Source organism: Trachurus japonicus, chromosome 15, assembly GCF_045865225.1.
Source record: "Trachurus japonicus isolate A0001 chromosome 15, Traja_1.0".
NCBI lineage: Eukaryota > Metazoa > Chordata > Actinopteri > Carangiformes > Carangidae > Trachurus > Trachurus japonicus.
Window position 1 is genome coordinate 20,850,549 of NC_140921.1, and position 22,847 is coordinate 20,873,395.

The following is a 22,847-nucleotide window of genomic DNA, read 5'->3' on the forward strand; positions in this document are numbered from 1 at the left end:
CATCCTGAAAGGTGACATTCAATAGTCCACAAGCTTGACTTATTAAGGGCATGGTAGGTATGTAAACTGCGTCCATTCGTTTAGAGTCCATGCATGAAATGGATTCAGCTCAGTCACAATATTTGCAAAGGGATTCAACATCAGGATTTTGTGTGCTGGACCATGCAGGGTTTAAATGAATGCGTAAACAGGTCTGAAACAGAGCAGAGGACAATGCACATATCTGCTGGATAATGTTGTCTGTAGCAGAACCTGAAGCCTCAAGTCTTTTTTGACCAGTGTGAAAAAACAGCAGGAATCCTTAACATGTAGCCTATCACAACTATACCTCAGGCTCCTCCAGGGAAACTGACTCGGTGTTAGGATGTCCTAAAAAAACAAAAAACAAAAAAAAACAGTCATCTCACTTAATAGAATGTCTGCAAAACATGTATAGAGAAATTATCTATATTTCTTGGATTTCAAGCAATTTTATGCAGTCTGAATAAAATCGTCAAGGTCAGCTCGGCCAATGTAGAACACTTTTTGCAATTGTCATGCTATGATACAGCTGGTCACATGTGATACCAAATAAATGAAATCAAACACGATTCACTGCTTTATCAGGTACAAAGTTAAAATTTGATAGGACATTCATTTTACATAATCTGCTGATCAAGAAGTGATTTGTGGTTGGTCCCTCAGTGTCAGCCAGACAAATTCTATTCAAATTACAAATGAATCTACTGCAGCTCAATTGTCCAATGGTGGATGCTCAGATAGAGCAAGTGAATCCACATTGGACAGACCTTATTGTTCAGGAGCATTCAAGTACACTCATGTACAATAAAACACACAATACAGAACAGCCAGTGGTATGGACATTAGCTACACAAAAATAGCCTACATAAACAGGCATGTTTATAGATTTACATGCCTTTTTGTTATTGCAGTTTGATATCCTATTTTTTGAACAGGTTGTTTTTAGTATTGATTTTTACAAAGATTCTTTGAAAAAAAAAAAATCATTATAACAAGTTTTGTAATTCTTGACTGGTTTCTAAAGAAATAGCTACAACATAACTTTTCCCAAAAATTAGTCTAGTCTCTCTTTTTGATGATGCAGAAAAGCAGTAGGCTACCCTTCTATCTATTTATTTACAATCAATCAATGAGGAGAGATCCATACCGCAACTATCATCTAACTTATGAAGGAGAAACAAACCTACCTCTCTACTGTGGACTGTGTATTTTCTTGTTATTGTTTTGAGGATCAGCTGGGCCAGGAAGAGAGACGGTCTGCTGCCATCGATGTGCCTGACAGACTTCACTGAAGTGAAATCTTTAGCTGTTAAAAGAAGTCAGTGTATGGAGGGCAACAGACAGTCCTTCTCCATCAATCAGCCGATCCACCAGCTGAACACTACTCTTGAATAGACCGCCGTGGACTGGGGGAAGCGACGTGACGGCGAGAGGTCCTCCCATGTGATGTGACCGGGGCCTGACGGACCGTGCTCGTCTGTTATGGCTCCTCCTGCTGCTACAGTAAAACGGGGCCAGACGTAACACCAGTGCAGGGGGAACGGGAATAACACACCGCGATACGTCTTTTTTTGTGTGTGTACCAGGACCCACGGGCTAAAAAAAAAAACATGGCAGATCGTGCAATGCTGAAGAAAAAGACATAGATGATGTGCTTGGCGTCGCCTCTTCTGCTGTGAAGGCTTCGACATTTCCTTCCAAGATTACCAACACCCCAAATGAACTCCGTCAGAGCAAGTAACGTTAGCAGAAGACCTAGGCGAGTATCGAGGCCGCGCCCGGTGCAGCCGGAGAGGAACCACCAGGAAAGAGGTAACCTTAGCTAGCGACACTGGACGGCTTGTCAAACACGTAGCTTAAGAAATAAAATGTTTGTTTTCATGATTGTACGGATTAATCTATTCTCTTCGGTCATATGTAGTATGTACATTAGGGTAACGCTGGCTGTTGAGGTAAAACTGTGGGGTATCCAAACAGCAGTCTCTTAACGGTCGCCGTGCAGATAGGAAACACCGAGGCTTCTGTGTGTGTACCTAGCATTCAGGCCGCGCTTTGTTTTGCTTGATTTTTTTTTTTTTTTTTTTTGCTCCGAGTCGGCCCTTTTCTTTTTCTTGTCTGGCCTCGTATCGCTGCCGAAATCTGCGCTTTTGCCAGCCAAGTTTACATTCGTGGGGGCCCCGACGAGGTGCAGGCGGCAGTGGTTTAGGTGGGTTCACGGGTGACAAACGCAGAGAAGGATACACAAAGTGGTTTTGTCGTAGCATGCTAACTGGACTTAGCCAGTGCTAGTTAACTTAGCTGTTATTATTAGCATGTTTGGCTAGCTATCTGCGTCCTGGCGTTTTCAAAAAAAGAAAAAAAGTCTCACCCCTCTTATAATCTTTACAACGTTAAAATGACAATGCAGGGAAGTAATGTCTGTAACAAGTATAGTAACCTAATTGTTACCACAGTATGCGTATACTGTCTTGTTTTTTTTTCCTCCAGTAAGTTACCGCTGTGTGACAACAGACGGTGTCATGTAAACGAATGTTGACTGCATTTTTTCCCAAAGTAAACACAGCGTGGAGATGAGAGGTGCTCTTTAATCATTAGGGGCCACGGATGAAACCCCAGTCCGTGTTGCAAAGGGCTGGTTGCTGAACCCGGTTAAACGTTGTCAGGTGGACAAGTGACATGTTGTGATATTGGATCTCATAACATCGTTTGAATGGCAATCATAAGCACAGGGTTAACTCTTAGTTGCTTCTCATAGGAGTGATTGTAAACATACTACGCTGAAGGTTAATTTTGATAAATTGATTTCAAGGATAACAAACTGCCATGTCTCTTCCAATAATTAATCAGTACAAGGTAGTGGGTTTGTAGTGTTTCTCCCTTTCTCGTTTCATTCATTCAGGCATGACACTTATTTCTCTCTGTCTGGATGTTTTTAGCATAATTTTAATGTCACAGTGAATGAGTAAATTATAGTGTTTTTGGTAAAAGTATCTTTTCACATAACACAGTCTGTGTGTGTGTTTGTTCTGAAGTGAAATGTATTTGTTTAAGGCAAACAAGACAGGAGGAGAGTCTGTCAGTTTACATCTGCAGACAACTTGCTCTAATTGGCCCAGTCTGTTTCATAGTCTGTGTTTGTAGTGGTTACTGGGCCAGTAGCCGGGGAGAGTGATCCTTGCAACCAGAGCAACAAGCAGACAGTTTGCATCTCCCATCTGGGGTAGCTATCAACTCATCATCACACAGTGGATGGGCTTACAAACAGATGTCTGCTTTAGGTCAGGGTTGATCTTATGGTTGTTTTGTTTTTCTGTTGATTGAATCCTCTCTTGATAGGATTTGTAATCAATGCATAGCATACAGAGCAGGTGATGAACAAAACTGTTCTGTTTACAATTAATAGTTCCTATGATTAACAATTAGTTTAGTTTATAGTTTATTTGATTTATATAGCACCATTAAAAGCAAACCATCTTTGTGCCAAAGTGCTTCACAAACAAAACCTTAAAGAAAATCCTGTAAAAAAAAACCCCCACAAAGGACCAAAGTGAATGCAATGCAGGCCTAGTATTATTGATATCAGTAACCACTGTCTAAGAAACATATTTGAAATGATGGAGAAACAAATTGCTTTTCTAAGTCTTCCCGGTGCATAGAATAGTTTGCATTTGTTTATTCTTTATCATTGTAATTATTCAGTTTTTATCTTTTCCACCATTTCTAGATGAGGACGTTCCTGCAGATATGGTCGCAGAAGAATCCGGTCCAGGAGCTCAGAATAGTCCCTACCAGCTTCGAAGAAAGTCTCTACCTAAGAGAACAGTGTGTCCGACAAAGACAAACATGGAGGTAAATTTACCAGACGTCCTTAAAAAAAACTGCAGAAAAGGCTAAAGGATGACGTAACGCTGATTAATATTTCCATTTTTTACTGACGTCTCTTCTAATCCACAGGGTGCTTCGACTTCAACCACAGACAACTTTGGACACCGGCCTAAGCGCCCCAGAGTTTCAGGAAAGTGTCAAGATTTACCAGGTAATTAGGAGCACATTACTCTGACGTAAAAATGGATCTTCCTCAAAGATTAATTCTTTTTTAGTGTTTCCTGTCAGACGTGAGGGGTAACTGTGGGATTAATATGTTGGATTAATCACTTTTCTGTCAATATAATGAATGCATGATCAGGGAAAAATGAACAGTTTTTCCTCTAATGTGAAATATTACTGGGGAGTCTGTATTTTTTTTTACACAGCAACATTTTAAGTTTCACTTTCACAATAAGAGATCTGTGAATAGAATAGTTCCAAATACAATGCCATTTTAATGCATGGTATCATGGTGACATCATCCCTTCAAAGACCTTTGGTAAAGATGTGAAGCAGCAGCATGAGCTTCAGCAAGGGGAAAATATAGCTCTGTTGTTTGTGGTATTTGGGGGCTTCCTCATGCTGTGTAATTCTAGCCCAAACAGCCATTGCATGGTATTTGGTTCTGGCTTTGCACTTAACATGTCAGAGTACATTGCAAAAAGAAAAAACAAAACAAACAAAAAGATTGGTCATGTACCTTATGCTGTGCTTCTTTTTAAAACCAAGGTGACATTCAAAAAGAAAATGTAATGCCTCAGTGTTCAGTCTCCCTTCCTGGTCTAATAGCAAAGTGCTAATTCTGGCTGTCTCGGATTGGCCTCCCCTGCACACATAGAGCCAGCTGTGTTGTGTGTTGACATCAATACTGGATAAAGACTGTGGGACTCCTACCATTGTTAATACATTTCTGAATACTGAAAAAAGTATTTTTTTTTTATACATTTAAGTGATGAGCATCATCTCTGCAGAAATGTGTTTCTGTTGTGCACCAAGATATCTCATGTGATCTGAACTATGCCCCATCCGAAACCCTGTCCTTGCCCATTTAAATGTAACTCTGTGGTCGTCCTCCTCCCAGCAGCTCCGGCAGAGCAGTATTTACAGGAGAAGCTTCCAGACGAGGTGGTGCTAAAGATCTTCTCGTACCTGTTGGAGCAGGACTTGTGCCGTGCTGCGTGTGTGTGCAAACGCTTCAGTGAACTGGCCAATGACCCCATCCTCTGGTGAGACATGTTGGAGTACACTGTTGGGGGGGATATTTGTTGTTCTTTGTGTTTGTTAAAAGTTTAACAACAGCTTTAAATTTTGTATTTTATAGATATTCTCATCATAATTTAATCCAAATGTCCCGAGGACAGTAACAGTAGCATTCCCATTTAGCTACTTGTGTGTCTGAGTCGGTCTCCAACACAGAAGCTCTTGTTGACAAAGGCATTCTACCACAAATGAGAGAAGCATGGCGTTAATCATTATTGTGCCTTCATGTGTTTCAGGAAGAGGCTGTACATGGAAGTTTTTGAATACACGCGACCCATGATGCACCCTGAGGCAGGGAAGTTCTACCAGATAAACCCTGAAGAATATGAGCAGCCAAACCCGTGGAAGGAAAGTTTTCAGCAGCTGGTATGGAACCTCCTGTGGACTCACTGATTCACTGCTAATCTTACAACAGTCTTACTTTGATGTGTGGTTTTTGCTTTCTCTCCATGAACAATGATGTTTCACCATCATAAAAGAACCACCTTATTTCATATTTTTACTATGAAGCAAACAAGACAGTGGCACATAGCTGTTGGTAGCTATACGTAGTGGCACCGACTTTGTCGTTCCCATCTGTGTGACTTCAAATCCTCCCGTGTGTGGACAGCTAATGTCATGTGAAAGGACAGCACCACAGGCCATAATGGTGACATTCAGTGAGCAGGGCGTAGAAGAGAACTATGTGTTTAAATTGTATTCCTTTGCGATATAGCGACCTTTAGGATCGTTTTCCCGGGACCAAAAATGTCTCAGACTTTTTCCCCCCTCATCTTGTTCAAAATGCAGCGTCAGTGCCATGTCTTTGTGCTCTGAATTTGTTCATTGTAGATTATTCATTTCTTTAGCATGTGAGTAATCATGTGAATACTTTTTTCTTTTGCAGTATAAAGGGGCACATGTTAAGCCAGGCTTTGCAGAACATTTCTACAGTAATCCTGCCAGATACAAAGGGAGAGATAACATGTTTGTAAGTAAACTCTGTCCAGCATTTCTAAAGGTTTTCCCCGCCACCTTAAAGCTGTCATGATTGACCTGACCTGTGATGTTTCCCTGCAGTACTATGACACCATTGAGGATGCTCTCGGAGGGGGTCAGGAGCCTCATTTTGATGGCCTGATATTCGTCCACTCTGGTATTTACACAGACGAATGGATCTACATCGAGTCGCCGATCACAATGATTGGAGCTGGTATGTGTGCAATGATAGCCACTGTCCTGTTTGACTGTGTGTTTGTTTAGTCTTGTTTTTCTAATGGTAACTCTCCTGATCGTTTACGTAGCTCCTGGAAAAGTAGCAGAGAAAGTCATCATTGAGAATACCAGAGACTCCACATTTGTATTCATGGAAGGCTCCGAAGACGCTTACGTTGGATACATGACCATCAGGGTGAGTGAACCCTTTAAAGGTTAATGTGGACATTCACCGGGGAAGTTATAGCTGTTGCTGACAGATATTATGTCCACTGCAGTTCAATCCTGATGATAAATCCGCCCAGCACCACAATGCACACCACTGCTTGGAGATTACAGTCAACTGCAGCCCGATCATCGACCACTGCATCATACGCAGCACATGCACAGGTAATGATCCTTGACCCAACAACTGGATATGTTTGTAATCACTGTGTGTGCTTGTGATAAGTATATTGACATAGATAGTAATAAATCTCTCCTCTGTTTGTTCCAGTGGGGTCGGCTGTCTGTGTCAGCGGCCAGGGTGCTTGTCCTACAATCAAGCACTGTAACATCAGCGACTGTGAAAATGTTGGTCTTTACATCACCGACCATGCACAGGTAACAAGACACATGCTACCCGTGTCGTTTGAATGTTATGGTAACACATGAAGACTTGTGTCAGTGTATTATTGTATGGCTGGGTATCATAGCTTTACATTAATTAATTGCACACCAGCGAAAGGCTCCATCTTTCTCAGTTTTTCCAAGTAATAGGATGATAAGATACAGAAAAAAGTCAAAAATAACTATTAAACACACAATTGTCAAACTTTTTAGGGATTTTTTTTTTGTGATCAAGTTTTTATTATTTCATTTTCTTTTTTTTTTAACAATATACCCACATTAAACCATATACTGTACACAGCCACATAATTCACATACATATTACAACCATACATCTCGTAAGCATATTGCGGGCAGTGTAAAAAAAAACAAAGAGCGCAAAAAGGGAAAAAAATATAGCAAAAATGTGAGCAACTGTCCCACCCCTTTTTTAGGGAATATATGAAGACAACGAGATCTCAAACAATGCTCTGGCTGGGATCTGGGTGAAAAACCATGGGAATCCAATCATCAGACGGAATCACATCCACCACGGCAGAGACGTTGGCGTTTTTACGTTTGACCACGGCATGGTAAGATCCAGCTTATGTTTGATTTATTCAAAACAAAAACTGTGGTTGAGTGTTCGCCGACAGTTGCGGTCGTTTAACCTTGTGTGACCGCACCCAGCTTCGGTCACACAAGGTTCTCAATCATGGGCTGAGGAAAAAAAAACATAGTAACTTTGTATTTTTCCATCCGTTTCCAGGGTTACTTTGAGAGCTGTAACATCCATAGGAACCGTATAGCCGGCTTCGAAGTGAAGGCGTACGCCAACCCAACAGTGGTTCGTTGTGAGATCCATCACGGTCAGACGGGGGGCATCTATGTGCACGAAAAGGGCCGCGGCCAGTTCATCGAAAACAAGATCTATGCAAATAACTTTGCTGGGGTGTGGATCACGTCCAACAGTGACCCCACAATAAGGTCAGTGTGCCCTGGCCGTCAAATGGTCAAATATGAAATTTGAATTGCAACTTAGAAGGTATCAACTTTAGGCGCTGATCCATGCACAACTGAATCATGTCCTCACGTGTTGTTCTGTATACACACAGGGGTAACGCCATTTTTAATGGCAATCAAGGTGGCGTTTACATTTTCGGTGACGGCCGAGGCCTCATCGAAGGAAACGACATCTATGGTAACGCCCTGGCAGGAATCCAGATCCGGACGAACAGCTGCCCCATCGTCAGACACAACAAGATCCACGATGGCCAACATGGCGGCATATACGTGGTAAATATTCAACAAATACATCTCATCTTTAAACTCATCTTCTGATCTGTTCTCTGACAGGAACAGTCTTAGATCTTGGTACGCTTTTCACTTCTGCAGTTTTCTTTTGCTGTGATTTTGAGAACAGCAGTAATGTACGCTGGTTTTGTATCACGCAGCATGAAAAAGGACAGGGCGTCATAGAAGAGAATGAGGTGTACAGCAACACGCTGGCAGGAGTGTGGGTGACAACAGGCAGCACGCCAGTACTGAGGAGGAACAGGATACACAGCGGGAAGCAGGTAAGATTACACGATAGTAATGATTCAGTAATGAGAAATAAATGTAAAATCACCAACCAGAAACACACACAAGTCCTGTACACAAGTATCTGATAGAATACAGTGTTTTCATACATGAATAAATGGGAGCTAATATTTTTCACTGTCTTTTAGGTTGGGGTCTACTTCTATGACAATGGCCATGGTGTGCTGGAAGACAATGATATCTACAATCACATGTATTCTGGAGTTCAAATCAGGTGAGAAGAAAACAGCAGGCACACAAAATTCCTATTTTTATCCATGTTTATAGTGGATGACTGTTCCAGTAAAGCGAGATGACCTGATGATAAGAGCTTGTTATGGAAGAAAATGTGTAGCAACAGTGAAGCAGTGGATCAACTGTGTCTTGTGTGTCCTCCATTTCTTCGGCAGGACCGGCAGTAATCCCAAGATTAGGCGAAACAAGATCTGGGGAGGTCAGAACGGAGGCATTTTGGTTTACAACTCAGGTGAGAAGCAAAGAAGTCTCATTGACAACTAACCATTTTATTTCACTGTCGCTGTTATGATCAATGCTGATGTGTGTGTGTTTTTTTTTCAGGCCTTGGCTTTATTGAGGACAATGAGATCTTTGACAATGCTATGGCAGGAGTGTGGATCAAGACGGACAGCAACCCCACTCTGCGGCGGAATAAGATCCATGATGGGAGAGACGGTGGGATCTGTATATTCAACGGAGGGAGAGGTGAGTTAACGATTTATTTAATGAATCTGGATGGGCTGGAATTCAGTTAACATAGATCAGCATAACTCTTCTACATCATTTCAATCAAGCACTTTCAATATAGATAATTGACGTCGTGGTTGTCTTCAGGTTTGCTAGAGGAAAACGACATCTTTAGGAACGCCCAAGCAGGAGTCCTGATCAGCACCAACAGCCACCCCGTCCTACGGAAAAATAGGATATTTGACGGCTTCGCTGCAGGTGGGTCACATGTACACGAGCTGTAATATCATCATTTTGAAATTGTGGTGAGGTGCTTGAGTCCTTATTGTTCATTATTGCAACCTTTAAACATCCTCACCCACTGTTATATGAACCTTTTACCTTCTAGGCATTGAGATCACCAATCATGCCACAGCGACTCTAGAGGGCAATCAGATCTTCAACAATCGCTTTGGGGGATTGTTTCTTGCATCTGGTGTCAACGTCACAATGAAAGGTACTGTCACAAAGATATAGACTTTTTTTTTTCTTGACAGACCCTGAAATCCCCGTTCCACGTGGTTGACCATTTTCTATCGTCTCTTCCTCCAGATAATAAAATAATGAACAATCAAGATGCCATTGAGAAGGCTGTGAGCAGAGGTCAGTGCCTGTACAAGATTTCAAGTTACACCAGCTACCCAATGCACGATTTTTACAGGTAATTTACATTCACACTCGCAGTCACTGTGTCTAGAATACCTCAGTCTGCTTTGTGGTCATTAACAAACGCAATTTTGATTCCTCACAGGTGTCACACCTGTAACACAACAGACCGCAACGCCATCTGTGTGAACTGCATCAAGAAGTGTCACCAAGGACATGACGTGGAGTTCATCAGACACGATAGGTCAGTCTGACTAACCTGTACCACCACAAAGAAAAGCTGTGATCCTGAGTGTCCGAAACAAACCCCGGTCCTTTCCTATACACACGTCATCACATTTTGTTACTGGTTTAACTTGTTGATGGAGAAGAGTGTTAAGAGTTCGGAGAGGGCACAGTCACAAGTGTCTGAAACAGGTGGATGATGATGATGCGTCTTCACTTCTTACCTCTGCGCACGCACATAAGCCACACATTTTGAGTCTGTGCAGTACTGATCGAGGTCCTGTTCATGATTTGACCATGACAGTCACAGCTGTCAGTCGTGATGTCAAACCTTTTGGCAGGTTGTCCTTTAGTTACAATCACTGGTCCGTAGAACAGGTCAGAGTGTTGTGCTGCTTTAAAAGCAACGCTTTCTTTTATAGGCATTAGTGTAGTCGTTTAATACGTACCACTAATTAAAGGGACCAGCTGAAGAGTGAAGAGTACTAGAGGCAACATGAAATATTAACAATTTATCTGATATGAGATTTGATCCAATGTTCAATAATGAGTTAACCGGGGAAGATTATGACTTCCATTTAAAAAAGAAAATGCTTTAATTTACAAAAGCTTACCTCAGTAACTGAATTAACAAAGAAGTGCAGCTTCCAAACATGTTTTTACCTTTGTGGTGAATATATGCCGCATATCGTATCAACAGGGTTTTATTCCTAGTACCTTGATGAAGTACATGTACTGATTTTTCTCTCCTCTCTTCTCTCCACCTGCAGATTCTTCTGTGACTGTGGTGCAGGGACGCTGTCAAATCCTTGCACGTTAGCCGGAGAGCCAACTCACGACACAGACACACTGTACGACTCGGCTCCTCCTATAGAGTCCAACACACTGCAGCACAACTGAGCTTGAGACCCAAGGCCCTTTTGTGCTTCAGCAGTAACGGACATGAGACACTTTACGTTGTGCAGTGGAGGAATAAATCCAAACTAAAATACAGATTCACTTTGACAGAGCATATACAGTGACTTTAAAGAAAAAAAGAGACTTGGACACGAACCTGCTAAAAGGAGACATTTAGAAAAAAAAAAGGTCTGATTATGGATGCCTCGCTTTTTCTTTTCTTCAATTATTTGACAAAAAAGACGACATCGGTGGGACGGAGCAGAAGAACAGCTGACTCAGGGTTTGTGGGCGCATTGCTTCAGTCATGCGAGTGAAAGCTGGACGCGGACAAGAAGCCACAGGCTCATCTGCTATAAAGACGAAGAAAGAGATACTGCAGTCATGTACAGCCCCATCGTGGACAGATGCTCAGTCAGAAGAGGCACAACTTTTCTCATTAGGTGGCAAAGGCCCCGAATACAACAATGCTTCCATCACTGGGCAACCGACGTGCTCGTATGAATATGTACGGGAAAAATGACCTAGCACTTCCATCTTTTTTTTCACCCCCTTGAGACAACTGTTGAGATTTGATTTTAATGCTTTTTGTGTAGTTTTGTATTTTCATGCAAAAATCTTACTGTACTTGAATGTCTTTATTTTATTAAATGTGTTTAATTTTTTTGGTTATTATACCCTAGAATTGCTGTAATTATACTCATGTCGCAGTATCTAACTTCTTTCTGTGAAAGAGATCAGAGAAAAGAGAGGAAAACACTAAACATTTTCTCCAGCAATGTTGACTCATTTACCTTTGCAATACTGAAAAGAAAGATGCTGAAATGTGCTTTCACAATACTTGTGTAACATCCTAAATGTTTGTCTGTGTAAGGAAGCTGAACTGTTATTTTTCACTCTGTTTTACATAATCTATGCATATTTTCAGTTTGTCATGCAAGAGCCAATTTCTAAGGAAAAAACTATGGAGGGGGGAGTCAAGCATTTTTACCCAAGGCTGCAGTTATATAACAAATTACTGGTGTAGTTTCTAATTAAGAACCAGCCTCTTTATTTAGCAGAAAATAAACACACTTTGCTGGTTGGGGTCAGGGTATTTTGCATGTTACAGAGGATGTTTGGCTGGTTGTACCCTCTGTGGTACACTGACTAATTGTCATTGATTTATCAGTCAAGTAGATTACATAATCTATTGACATCTTGCCCTGTATAAGGATCAGCGAACGGGCTCAAATGTAGAATAGAGACTTTTTTTATACAACAGATTTTTTTTACTTGTATTGAGGTCAGAAAAAAAAGAACAAGTCTCGTGAAAGCACAGCTAATTTTGATGTTATTTCCCTTGTTTGCCAATGTTGCTGGAGAATTTAAAAGGCTTTTACTCTACTGAAGCTGAGACAAGTATCTATATACAGCGCTATATGGTTTCATTGCCCCCCAGTCCCCCCCACCCTTCCCTCCCTCCCCATTCATGTGTACTGGTGATTGTGGGTTCTCATACAGACTGAAATGTATGCATGTATCATAACATCTAGACTTAATATATTGTGAAGTATTCAATAACCGTTATGTAGGCGCTAGCGTGAATTAAAAGGGTTTAATTTCCTAGATGAAACATTGTCATTTTTTTAAAGAATAAACTTTATTAGATCATTACAGTAGTGTTTTTTCAAATGCTGACACAACCCCCAAAAAAATCAGCAAGAACAAATCGTGTTTTACAAACTACAGGTTGTTGAGCATCTGAACAAGGGAAGCAAAGTGTGTTTTGTCCAGTGTTGCGTCTTCAGCGAACTGGCAGAGTTTCCTGCAAGAGACAAGGGGAGAGGAATCACAACAGGCTGCAGACAGCAGGGTGTCACTGCGGTAACATGAGGGGGGCAACCGGATGTATTAAAGTGAACTATAAATACGTACTTGAACAGTCTGAGGCTGATGGTGCTCTTCTCAAACTCTCTGGCCTTCCTGTGTCCTGACTGGATGACCTCCTCTGGCAGGCTGGCCAGTCGGGCCGCATTGAAGCCGTAACTCTTTGGACAGGCACCGGTGATGAACTTGTAGAGGAATGTGATAGTTTCTTGACTTGGATCCTCACATTCGTTCTCCACCATGCACGCCTGAAAGGAAAAAGGACAGAGACGTTACACTTAATATTGGGGCTGCACATGGGTGAAATCATTTGTGCACAAATAATGAGCAAGATGTTGTTTTCAAACAACCAATGTGTGCAAAGCTGCCACATATAGACATTTAGGGAAATAGGCCCATTGCCATAATCCCTATAGTCATAGCAGTAGGTTTGTTACCTTTAATTGTCGGTGCAAGCTATTTTTAGAACGGCCGAGCCGCAAGCTGCTCAGAGCTACGCAACGGAGGCTATTGGGATTTCTTGGTTTCCCTCATCAAATACACAATCCAACAAGCTCTCGTGGACAAGTTGTGACCTGCACATTCACCACGCTGTGAGATAACAGAACGTTACCAGTAGGAGTTGTTTTTGAAGCAAATGCTTGCTTGAGCTGTTTTGCATTAATTTACCTCTGAAACAACTCTGTCTCATAACGTTCCGTTATTATCTCATAGCGTGGTAAATGTGCAGGTCACAACTTGTCCACGAGAGCATTTTGGAGTTGTTGGATTGTGTATTTGATGAGTTTGATGAGGGAAACCAAGAAGTCCCAATAGCCTCTGTAGCGTAACTCTGAGCAGCTCCGCCGTTCTAAAAATAGCTTGCACCAATAATTAAAGGTAACGAACCTACTGCTGTGACTATAGGGATTATGGCAGTGGGCCATTTTGCCAAAATGTTGAACTATCCCTTTAACATTGTATTACTGTATTGAAGTACTGTAACAGGAACTGAAGGTGGAGGCTGTAGTAAGCAGAGTACCCACAATAACAGCAGCATGAAAACAGCTGCTCTGTTCTCTTAATCTGAGGGAATAATCTTTATGTTCATACAAACAAATCACTACTTTGTTGTTTTTGTGTAGGAGAAAATGTACTCAGTACCCTCAAGGCTCTTTACTGAGCCAAGAAACAGGGCTTGAAACATTGATTTCCTGTATCAAAGGCTTAACTTACAAAAACAGACTGAGATTGTTGACATTGGCTCCACCGCGTACCAAATACAATAACCGGATGCAATAAGCAAACGCATTTCAGAATATATTTCCCTGGATAATAATTTCAATCAGAGCTTTTTCCTCCTACTTGTTTTGCATTGTTGTACTCACCATGTGTCCCAACCGCACAGCAGGGTTGTTGGCGTAGTCCTCCACCAGGGAGTGGTAATGTGTGGAGAACAGGGTGCGACAGCAGATTTTCTCAGCGAGCTCCATCACAACAGCGCTGGCAATCGCTGTGCCATCGTAAGTGGCTGTGCCCCTTCCTGCAAACAGTGCACAGCTCAGTGGTTACTCCCCGCAAACACAACACCACGGGAAGAAGACGAGAGCCGAAGAGACTTCCAATGGTGTTTGCCGTCATTGTGGAAAAAGTTGTAATAATAACCACCTACCTAATTCATCCAGGAGCACCAGCGAGTGTTTGGTGGCGTGGTGTAGGATGCTGGCGGTCTCACTCAACTCCACGAAGAAGGTGCTCTCTCCTGCGGAAGACAAGAGTCGACGGTACATGCTTAGAGCTCATGAGGTGGAAGGTCAGATCATTAGACGTGTTAAGAGGAGTTTGTGATGTTACCGGCCATGATGCGATCGGAAGCTCCCAGCCGGGTGAAGACCCTGTCGACTGGTGTGAAACGCAGGCTCTCAGCAGGAACGTAGCAGCCCAGCTGAGCGAGGATGATCACCAGCCCACACTGTACATACGGACCAATACTGCATGTTAATATGGGCCAACAGTGTCTTCAGATATTTTGTACATTCACACACTTTGAGGAATGATGATAGTGTATATACACACACACACTACAGTCACAAGTTTGGACACACCTTCTCATTCAGTGGTTTTTCTTTCTACATTGTAGATTCATACTGAAGACATCTAAACTATGAAGGAACACATATGGAATTACGTAGTAAACACAAAAGTGTTAAAGCAGAATATGTTTTTATATAAGAATTTTCAAAGTAGCCACTTTTTGCTTTAATGGCAGTTTTGCACACTCTTGACATCCTGTCATCAGCTTCTCCAATGGTTTTGAAGATAGGGATGTCACGATTACTTGTTTTCACAATTAATCGCAGTATTAATCGCAAAGATTCCTAAATACCGTCACTTCACAAAAAAGATTATGTCGGAACCATATCGGCAGATGTGCGCCAAAGTAAAGGAAAATGCACAGATACTGGATTTATCTAACGTAACATTTAATTGGTAGGAATTTAAATGTTAATGTGTCATTTGTAATTAAAAAAAAAAGATTAAAATAAACTTAAACATTTGGTATAGATGATAATTAATGACTTAAATATTTCAAACACTTCCCCGGGGGATTAATAGCTGGTCCTATATTAAGAGATTAGTGATTAGTGTTATAATATTATTTTTTCACTACTGTATATTTGATTTTACACATTCATAGTGTTGTGAAATAATCGTGATAATCGTAATACCGTGTTTATTTTTCTGACAATAATCGTACCAAGAAAATCTATAATCGTGACATCCCTACTTGAAGAAGGAGTTCCCAGAAGTGATGGACACTTGTTGGCTGTTTTGCCTTCACTTGGTCCAACTCATCCCAAACCATCTCAGCCTGGTTTAGGTCAGGTGAGACGGATAACAATTTTGTTTTTAATTTAATTTTGTGTTTACTAGATCATTCCATGTGCTCCTTCATGGTTTTAATGTCTTCAGTATGAATCTACAAAGTGCGCCCAAACTTTTGACCCTTACTGTATAGCAACGTATGACCCACCTGTCTCATGAGTGTGGACTTTCCACCCATGTTTGGCCCTGTGACGAGGACACACAAAGCGTGACCTTTGTACTCGTCACTTTCATCGCTACCAGGGCAGCCGATGAAGATGTCGTTGGGTATGAAGTCGTCGCCGAAAAAGGTCTTGGTGACGCACGGGTGGCGGGATCCGTTGAGGTCGATGAAGGGTACGACCTGGTCGTCACCCTCAGGGAGCACCACCTGGGGCCGGCTCATGGGTCCGTCTCCACCCTGACTGTAGCGTGACAGGGCCAGCAAAACATCTGAGGGGGAAAACAAAGATAAAAATTAACTAGAGGTAAAAATAAAGAAATACAAAAGACAAAATGAACATCCTTTAAAACTCTCTACAGGTCCTGTGGCTGAGGGGTGGTCCGGTGAGAGGAAAACAGATTATGGAGCACATTATGTTTCTGCAAGAGACGAGTAATACACTGTGCAAACTATGTTAGGAGCCAACACCAGCAGGCAACTTGCATAACGGTGAAAAACAAACTAATCAGTGTCAACTTGGCCCAGTACGCTCAGACCTGTGCAACATCATCTTAAATGCATGCAGCTTTAATCGGTAACATCTGCAGGAAATGAATTTAGAGCAGACACCTGCGATGCCAGCTTGTTTTCATAAGAACCCTGAAATGTTTTCACTTTCAGAAAAGATAAAAAATAAATGCACAGAGGATGAGAAGAACAGTTGGTTCTTGTAAGTGTTACTTCGTCTGTTTGATTGATGCATTCTTTAAAAAAAAAGCTTATTTATAAGAAGCAAAAAAACACTTACCAAGCACAGCCATGCACTCCACCCCAGTCTTCCAGTCTTTGTAGTTCTTGTCAAAGTTGTAGAAGAGCCTCCTCATGCAGTCTTTCAGGGCAGCGTCTCTCTTCTCCTCGTATCCCTGCAGCTCTGAGAACAGCCGCTCGCTCTCTCTTGTCACGTAGCGCTTCCAGCCTTTCTTTGTGGATTTTACCTCGTACTCCTCAGGAATGTTCCTCTCTGAGACGCTTTCAGGCACCTCCATCTGGTAGCGGTTTCGCCCGGTTCCCCAGTACGCCATGTTTCTACAGCCGAGTCTCTTCTTCTGTCTGTCCAGGTAATCCTGCAGCTCTCGCTCGCAGCTCTTGATCTCGCTCAGAGCCTGGTCGTACTCGGGGTCAAAGCCCACTTTCGGGGAGATGACGCCCGTGGTGCGGGCTTTCTGGTGGTCGAACGCCGTCTCCCAGCGCCTGAGCTCGCCAGAGAGGTCGGGAAAGAGGCCGTCCTTTTCGCCTTTCAGGCTGATGATCTGAAGGAGCAACGTGGAGCGAAATTCCCCTGAAACTGGAGCGAGGAGGGAAATGATCTCCTGCATGGTTTTGAAACCTTCCAGCGCTGAGAGGAAGTCTGCTATCTTGCGTTTGCTGTAGGTGACCTCCTCGTAGAGCACTGCTCTGCTGTCGGGGTGCGCCTGGTCCTTCAGGGCGCCGATGCTGTGGATCTTACTCAGGAGACGCTCCAGATCTGGAAGCTTCTTCAGCAGGTCCGACACCTCAGTGGCCTGGGCCTGAGCTGCCATCAGGTCCTCCACTGCATCCAGTCTGTCTTTGACGGATGTGGGGTTACACAGAGGAGCACACAGCCACTGCTTCAGAAGCCTCTTGCCGAACGGGGTCGAGCACGTGTCCAGACGCTCCAGCAGCGTCCCCTCTGTCCCTCCTGACCCATTCTGAAAGATTTCCAAGTTTGCCAGCGTCACTCCATCGAGGACCATTCTCTGACGGGTCTGGGCAAAGAAACTGGCCGGCCCGGCAGCTTTTTCCATCTCAACATCGACGGGGACGTATTCTTCAAAGTTGGCCATGGACAGCAGCTCTCGCTCCACCAGACACTTCTTCAGGTAGAAAATGCTTCCACCCAGCGCCGACAGCGCCAGCTCGTAACCTTCCTTAGGAGTGAGGCACAGTGAATCACTCTCAGAGGTCATCTTTTTCAAAAGCGGAGGGAGACGACTGTTTCCAGTTTCCTGCTCTTTGCCGGTGGTGTCTTTGAAGTAGTCTTCCTCTGACAGGTTTTTCAGAGTCTTCTGCGCATCCCAGAACTGTGTTCCTGCATTAAGTCCCTCTTGCAGAGCAGAGGACAGAGAAGCCTTGAGGATTTTGCGGGTTTCGACAGATGGGTTTCCCCTTTCAAAGAGCACCTCAGCAGGGGAGTAGTGCGCAATCAGGGTGCGCAGACGCGAGCAGTGACGATCATCTGGGAACTGACCCACGTGAAAATACCCCACAGAGGTGTCCACGAAGCAGACTCCGTAGGTGCGACAGCTGCCGGAGCTTTCCTCTTCGGCCTTTTCCTTCAAACTCAGGAGGAATTTGCTCTGGCTCTCTGAGGGAGCCCCGTCCAACACACTGTATGTCTGGGTGCCACGTGTGATGATCCGGCACACCTCTCTTTTCACCACACGGTCGAATTTTGTCGGCTTGGCCAAGGTCTTACAGCGTGCTTCCATCATGTCCGGGGTCTCCGTCTGCTCCACTCGGGCCACCTTGTAGCCTTTCTGGACCAGTACGTCTGAGAAACGTCCAAAGCCGATCTCTGGAAAGCCCGAGTGTGCCCAGGCCCCCTTCATGAAAGTCAGCCCCATCTCGTTGACTCCAATCACAGCATCCATGTGGTACAGCTCATAAAACTTCCCCACCTTGTAGAAGATCACCGTGTCAAACATGTCAGATTTGAGCTGCCACCACCGACGCATCCCGGGAGTGTTTCTGTTGAGGAAATCTTCAGGCACATACAAGGTGGTCGGATCGTAGTCGTCCTCCGACTGTCGTCGTCTTCCCTTGTCTTTCCTCCTGCCGTCCTGCAGCCACTCCAACTTCTCGTGGTCCCAGACCGTCGCACCTCCGCCGGCGCCTGAACCGTTGGCCTGGCTCTCGAAGTTGTCGGGGGCGGAGAAGGCCGACAGGCGAGACTTTGTGTCGGCTGCGACGGCTGCTGGAGCTCGTTTCGGCGCAGCAGACGGGGTAGCAAACACTTTGGGTTTTGCACTGGCAGGCTTCTCTGCGGGACGTTTGCGCTTTGCAGGCTTGATGGGACTTTCTACTTCTGACTCTTGCGAGCTCTCCTCTTCCTCCTCTCCGCTACTCACCGTCGGTTCTTCCTCTTCATCCTCGCTGCTGGACGCAGCGTGTTCTGGTTTGAATTCATCACCCGACCCATCGCTGTCAGAGGCTACGATGATGCGGCGCCGCTTGGCCTTGTTGCTCTTTTCTGTTGAAGATCGGGATGCACGACGGCTGGCCTTAGATGGCTTCACTTCCTCGTCTTTCTGATCATCCTCATCAGTGATATCTTCATCAGACAGTGTCGACTCAAGCTGGCAGAGCACAAATAAGCACGGGTAATGAAAACATTTAACTTCTACTCTTGACTTGATTAGATATAATACATTTACTCTCAACTACTGTGAGTAGTGATGTATGAATTGAAGAATAACTTGGCAAAGTCTTTAGTTGACATGCAGCCTCGTGAATTTGCACATAGTCACCTCCATTTCTTCATCCTCCTCTTCGTCATCTGATGGGTCTGTACAGAGCGGCATCTTTAACCTTTTTTCTGGGCTGTCAAACAGGACTCCATCAGCAAGCTCCATTGCACGACGGATCACAGGTTTCCCGCTGAAGAACACCCCACCAGTTTTAGCATCACTGCTGTCAGAGCCTGAAACAACAGAGTAGAAACTCATCATGGAACAAGAAAGAGGGACATTTAATGTAGTCAAAATGCTCTTCTTTTACTCATCATCATCATCAAGAGAATAACTGTCACCAACCTTGGTACTCTCTGACATATTTGGTGCTGACCCATCCCCTTGTAGGAGGTTCATCAAAGAAATGGACGTGTATGCGTTGCTCTCGGCCCCGGCCCCTCATCTGCTGTCCAGTCAGAGGTTGTGGCACCACCATACATGGCCACCAGGGGTGTCCTTCCAGTTTTGCCCACACAAGGGCGCCAGCGCTGAATGAGCATGAGGGGCTGCTGGAGGTAAGAAAAACAAAGACACGTTATGTTAGGAGATTATTTATTTGGTTTTCATATGGATCTGTTATTAGCCAACCTGTATAACTCAAAGAGTATCTACAACTAGGCATCATCCTGTGTGCATTACAGAGCTTTTAGGTCAAGATTGAGTTAAGATGCAATGAGCTGTTCAACAATCCAAGCTCAAATATAATGATCAGTTATCATTAACAGCAGCAAATTCTCAACAGAGAAACTGAAGCCACGAAAACCTCAACAACTTGAAAAATGATTTACAAAATCAATAAAGAGGAAAAAAGTTGACAGTTTTCCATTGAGCAATTAATCCACTATAGTGCAGATTGTACCAACACTGCAGCACTGAAAACTGTTACAGTCATTTAGAATTTTGACAGTGATCAATACAAATGGAAAAAAGGTACCAACACAAGATACTTTCACTTGTCATTTTTAGTTTAAAACTCCTGGGATTAAAGGTTTATCCTTGACACAGCTCATTTCTTTTTTATGTGCACTTGCTTGTCATCACTAATGTGTTCTCAAATGTCAGTAGACAATAATGTGTTGATATAGGTATTTATTTGTAGTTTTCTTTGACTTAAGTTTTGATCTACACATTACATGCCATCTAACGGGCAGAGACTGGGATGTAACTGGGCCCATACTACTGCTATTCACAAACAAGCACATCGGAGCCTATAGTAAAGTACATCTCTCTTGTATCATCTCTGCACTACATGTTGTTAAGTATGATTTTCTAGTATTGGTCATTAGACAAAGTAAAAACAATGTACATAGTTTTCACCTGTGATTTATATGTCGAGCAGAATAAAATGCATGAAATGAACATGAGGAAAGTAACTCAAAACAAACAGTGGGTTTTCAAAGTCGACAACTTCTTACCTTGTTTATATTCATGCACGGGATGATTTTGCTGGATTTACATGACCTCGTTTTGCTATTGGAAAAGTAGGTTAAAAGTCTTTGTGGGGCCTTGCAGACTGTCTGCAGCAGCAAGAATAAAAACGGTACCTAACATGGCTCCAGCAACTACGCAGCCCCGAAACAACCACAGCTAACTCACCTTTCTTTGGTTGTCGCAGCCGCTTTGTCGCCGAACAGTTTCTTGAATCCCCCTTTGCTCGACTTGGGGTCACTTTTCGGCTTTGCTTTGTTAGCCTTGGATGGTTGTTGTTGTTGTTGTTGTGGTTGTGGTGTTGTTGCGGTTTGTTTAGCTTGCTCTTTCGGAGAGGAGTTGGACTTCTGCACCGAGGACGGCAGGTCCGCCTCGGCCGGAGAGGGACTGGGCTTCGGCTTGGAGACCGGCGGAGGAGACTTTGTGAAGAAATTGAAAAGAGAGCTTTGCTTCGCCATGTGTGCGAGTTTGAAGGCTGTCGTCGTTGAAATGTGTGAGATACACCCGACTGCACGCTCCCTGCATCACCTAGCACACAGCTACAGACCGCACGAGCCCACAGTGCGTCCCGTTCGCGGGAAAGCAGCACGCACGAGACGTGGTGGGAGTGGACACAGGCCTCCACCAATGATGAGCAAGGATAGTAGTCACGTGTGCCAACATGACAGCCTTTGGCGCCCACTGAGCTGTTACGACTTCCTCCTTCCTCTTTTCAACCCACACAATCCGATGGAGAAAAGACTCAGGTACCGTACTGTGTGCACAAAAACCACGCAGTAAAAATTTACACGCACTCAATACAACAATGCTATTCTTAATTTAATGCACAAGTATATTCAGGAATAAAATACACTTAAAACATTTAACGTAAAAGTACTCAAGTGCAGAAAATTGTTCCTGAAACTGTCGTACTATATTTATACACTCTGTGTGATTGGATTGTGTAGAAGCATGTTTTTATCATTTTTGACAGTTTTGTATCAGGCTGCAACCGATGACAATGAGCTGCTGATAACTTTCAACAGTATAAATGTTTGGTCTGTTAACAGTCAGAAGAAAGCCATTAAAGCCAAAGGTACTGTTGCCCTGAGCTCAATTCAGTGCAACTTAGGCAACACGTGCACCTGCAAATATAAATACTACAAACATGCTGCAAATTCAGGAAACATCTTTGTCAGTTTGACAACATGTCCTGCAAATATGCAGCCAAATGCGAAACAACATAATAAAAAGCACTGTACACATTTATATGTAAAGTGAATAGTTCATCAAAATTTGTTGATAAAAAAAAAGATAAAAGAGGGCCAAGCACTGACCAAATCTGAACTGTATTTTGAATGGTGTCATTGAAACAGGTCATAATAAGACTGTAGGTTTCTCCAGAAGTAAATTTATTTTCTGGTGTTTTTAAGGGCAAAGCATGAGCAAACCAGCATTGCAGTAAATTTAAGTCTTCTCTGTGTGTGCAGATTCCTGTTGCCAAATTTGGGGTTGGAGCATCATCCGCTGACTGTAAACGGCACAAGTCCTTTACCACCAGCAGGGTGCAGCAGAATACTGGAGGCTTTGTGAGTAAGAGCCTCTGTCTGGATCAGACAGTTATTGCATTTCAACTCTGGCATAGCTGCACAAGTATTTCAGTTCTTTTGCATTGTGGTTCAGCCTAGACATGGAAACAATATTGAGCCAAATGCTTTCATCATCCTGTTATCCCCTCGTTAACAATTTACAACAAAATTGTATTATACATTTTAATTTGTGGCCATTTTATTAAATACTGTTATTAATTTAATGATTTAATCAATGTTCAAAAGAGACAAATCTAAACACTAAATGACAGTAAACCCCAAGCCATCCATGACATAAAATGTTATGGTGAAGTGCAAACAACTGACTCTATGAACACGCATATTTATCCCCTGTGAGCTTTATGTGAAATCAACAATTTATGACTTTTGAGTTCATTTTATTTAAATCTACTGTCGATACAGCTTAATTGGTCCAAGGCTAAAAATGTGCACATGCACTTT

General features: G+C 43.1%; 2 protein-coding genes across 3 annotated transcripts; one reads left to right on the forward strand and one right to left on the reverse strand.

Moving 5' to 3' along the window:
• Positions 1-1,528: 1,528 nt before the first annotated feature.
• fbxo11a (F-box protein 11a) lies at positions 1,529-12,636 on the forward strand. Of its 2 annotated transcripts, none has more exons than XM_085800392.1 (22): positions 1,529-1,833; positions 3,746-3,870; positions 3,976-4,057; positions 4,970-5,114; positions 5,385-5,514; positions 6,035-6,118; positions 6,208-6,340; positions 6,432-6,538; positions 6,621-6,732; positions 6,839-6,945; positions 7,386-7,523; positions 7,700-7,917; positions 8,046-8,226; positions 8,385-8,507; positions 8,661-8,746; positions 8,922-8,998; positions 9,091-9,234; positions 9,364-9,474; positions 9,605-9,712; positions 9,808-9,916; positions 10,007-10,105; positions 10,857-12,636. In XM_085800392.1, the coding sequence occupies exons 1-22, from the start codon at positions 1,740-1,742 to the stop codon at positions 10,984-10,986; spliced, it is 2,643 nt and encodes an 880-aa protein (XP_085656518.1). In that variant the 5' UTR covers positions 1,529-1,739; the 3' UTR covers positions 10,987-12,636. The 2 variants fall into 2 exon arrangements, with proteins under 2 accessions (XP_085656518.1, XP_085656519.1); XM_085800393.1 differs by having other exon boundaries at positions 4,973-5,114.
• Positions 12,244-21,376, reverse strand: msh6 (mutS homolog 6 (E. coli)). Its single transcript, XM_085800395.1, has 10 exons — positions 20,986-21,376; positions 19,693-19,898; positions 19,408-19,580; positions 16,668-19,236; positions 15,866-16,149; positions 14,686-14,803; positions 14,504-14,593; positions 14,220-14,374; positions 12,901-13,100; positions 12,244-12,790 (listed from the first exon to the last, which is right to left on the reverse strand). The coding sequence occupies exons 1-10, from the start codon at positions 21,273-21,275 to the stop codon at positions 12,709-12,711; spliced, it is 4,167 nt and encodes a 1,388-aa protein (XP_085656521.1). The 5' UTR covers positions 21,276-21,376; the 3' UTR covers positions 12,244-12,708.
• Between the last annotated feature and the right edge of the window lie 1,471 nt (positions 21,377-22,847).

Coding starts and splice junctions, on each gene's coding strand:
- fbxo11a (XM_085800392.1), top strand. CDS start 1,740: ATGAACTCCGTCAGAGCAAGTAACGTTAGCAGAAGACCTAGGCGAGTA. Junction 9,917..10,006: donor CCAATGCACGATTTTTACAG/GTAATTTACATT, acceptor GATTCCTCACAG/GTGTCACACCTGTAACACAA. Junction 10,106..10,856: donor GAGTTCATCAGACACGATAG/GTCAGTCTGACT, acceptor CTCCACCTGCAG/ATTCTTCTGTGACTGTGGTG.
- msh6 (XM_085800395.1), bottom strand. CDS start 21,275: ATGGCGAAGCAAAGCTCTCTTTTCAATTTCTTCACAAAGTCTCCTCCG. Junction 19,899..20,985: donor GCTGCGACAACCAAAGAAAG/GTGAGTTAGCTG, acceptor TCTTACCTCCAG/CAGCCCCTCATGCTCATTCA. Junction 19,581..19,692: donor ATATGTCAGAGAGTACCAAG/GTTGGTGACAGT, acceptor CTGTTGTTTCAG/GCTCTGACAGCAGTGATGCT.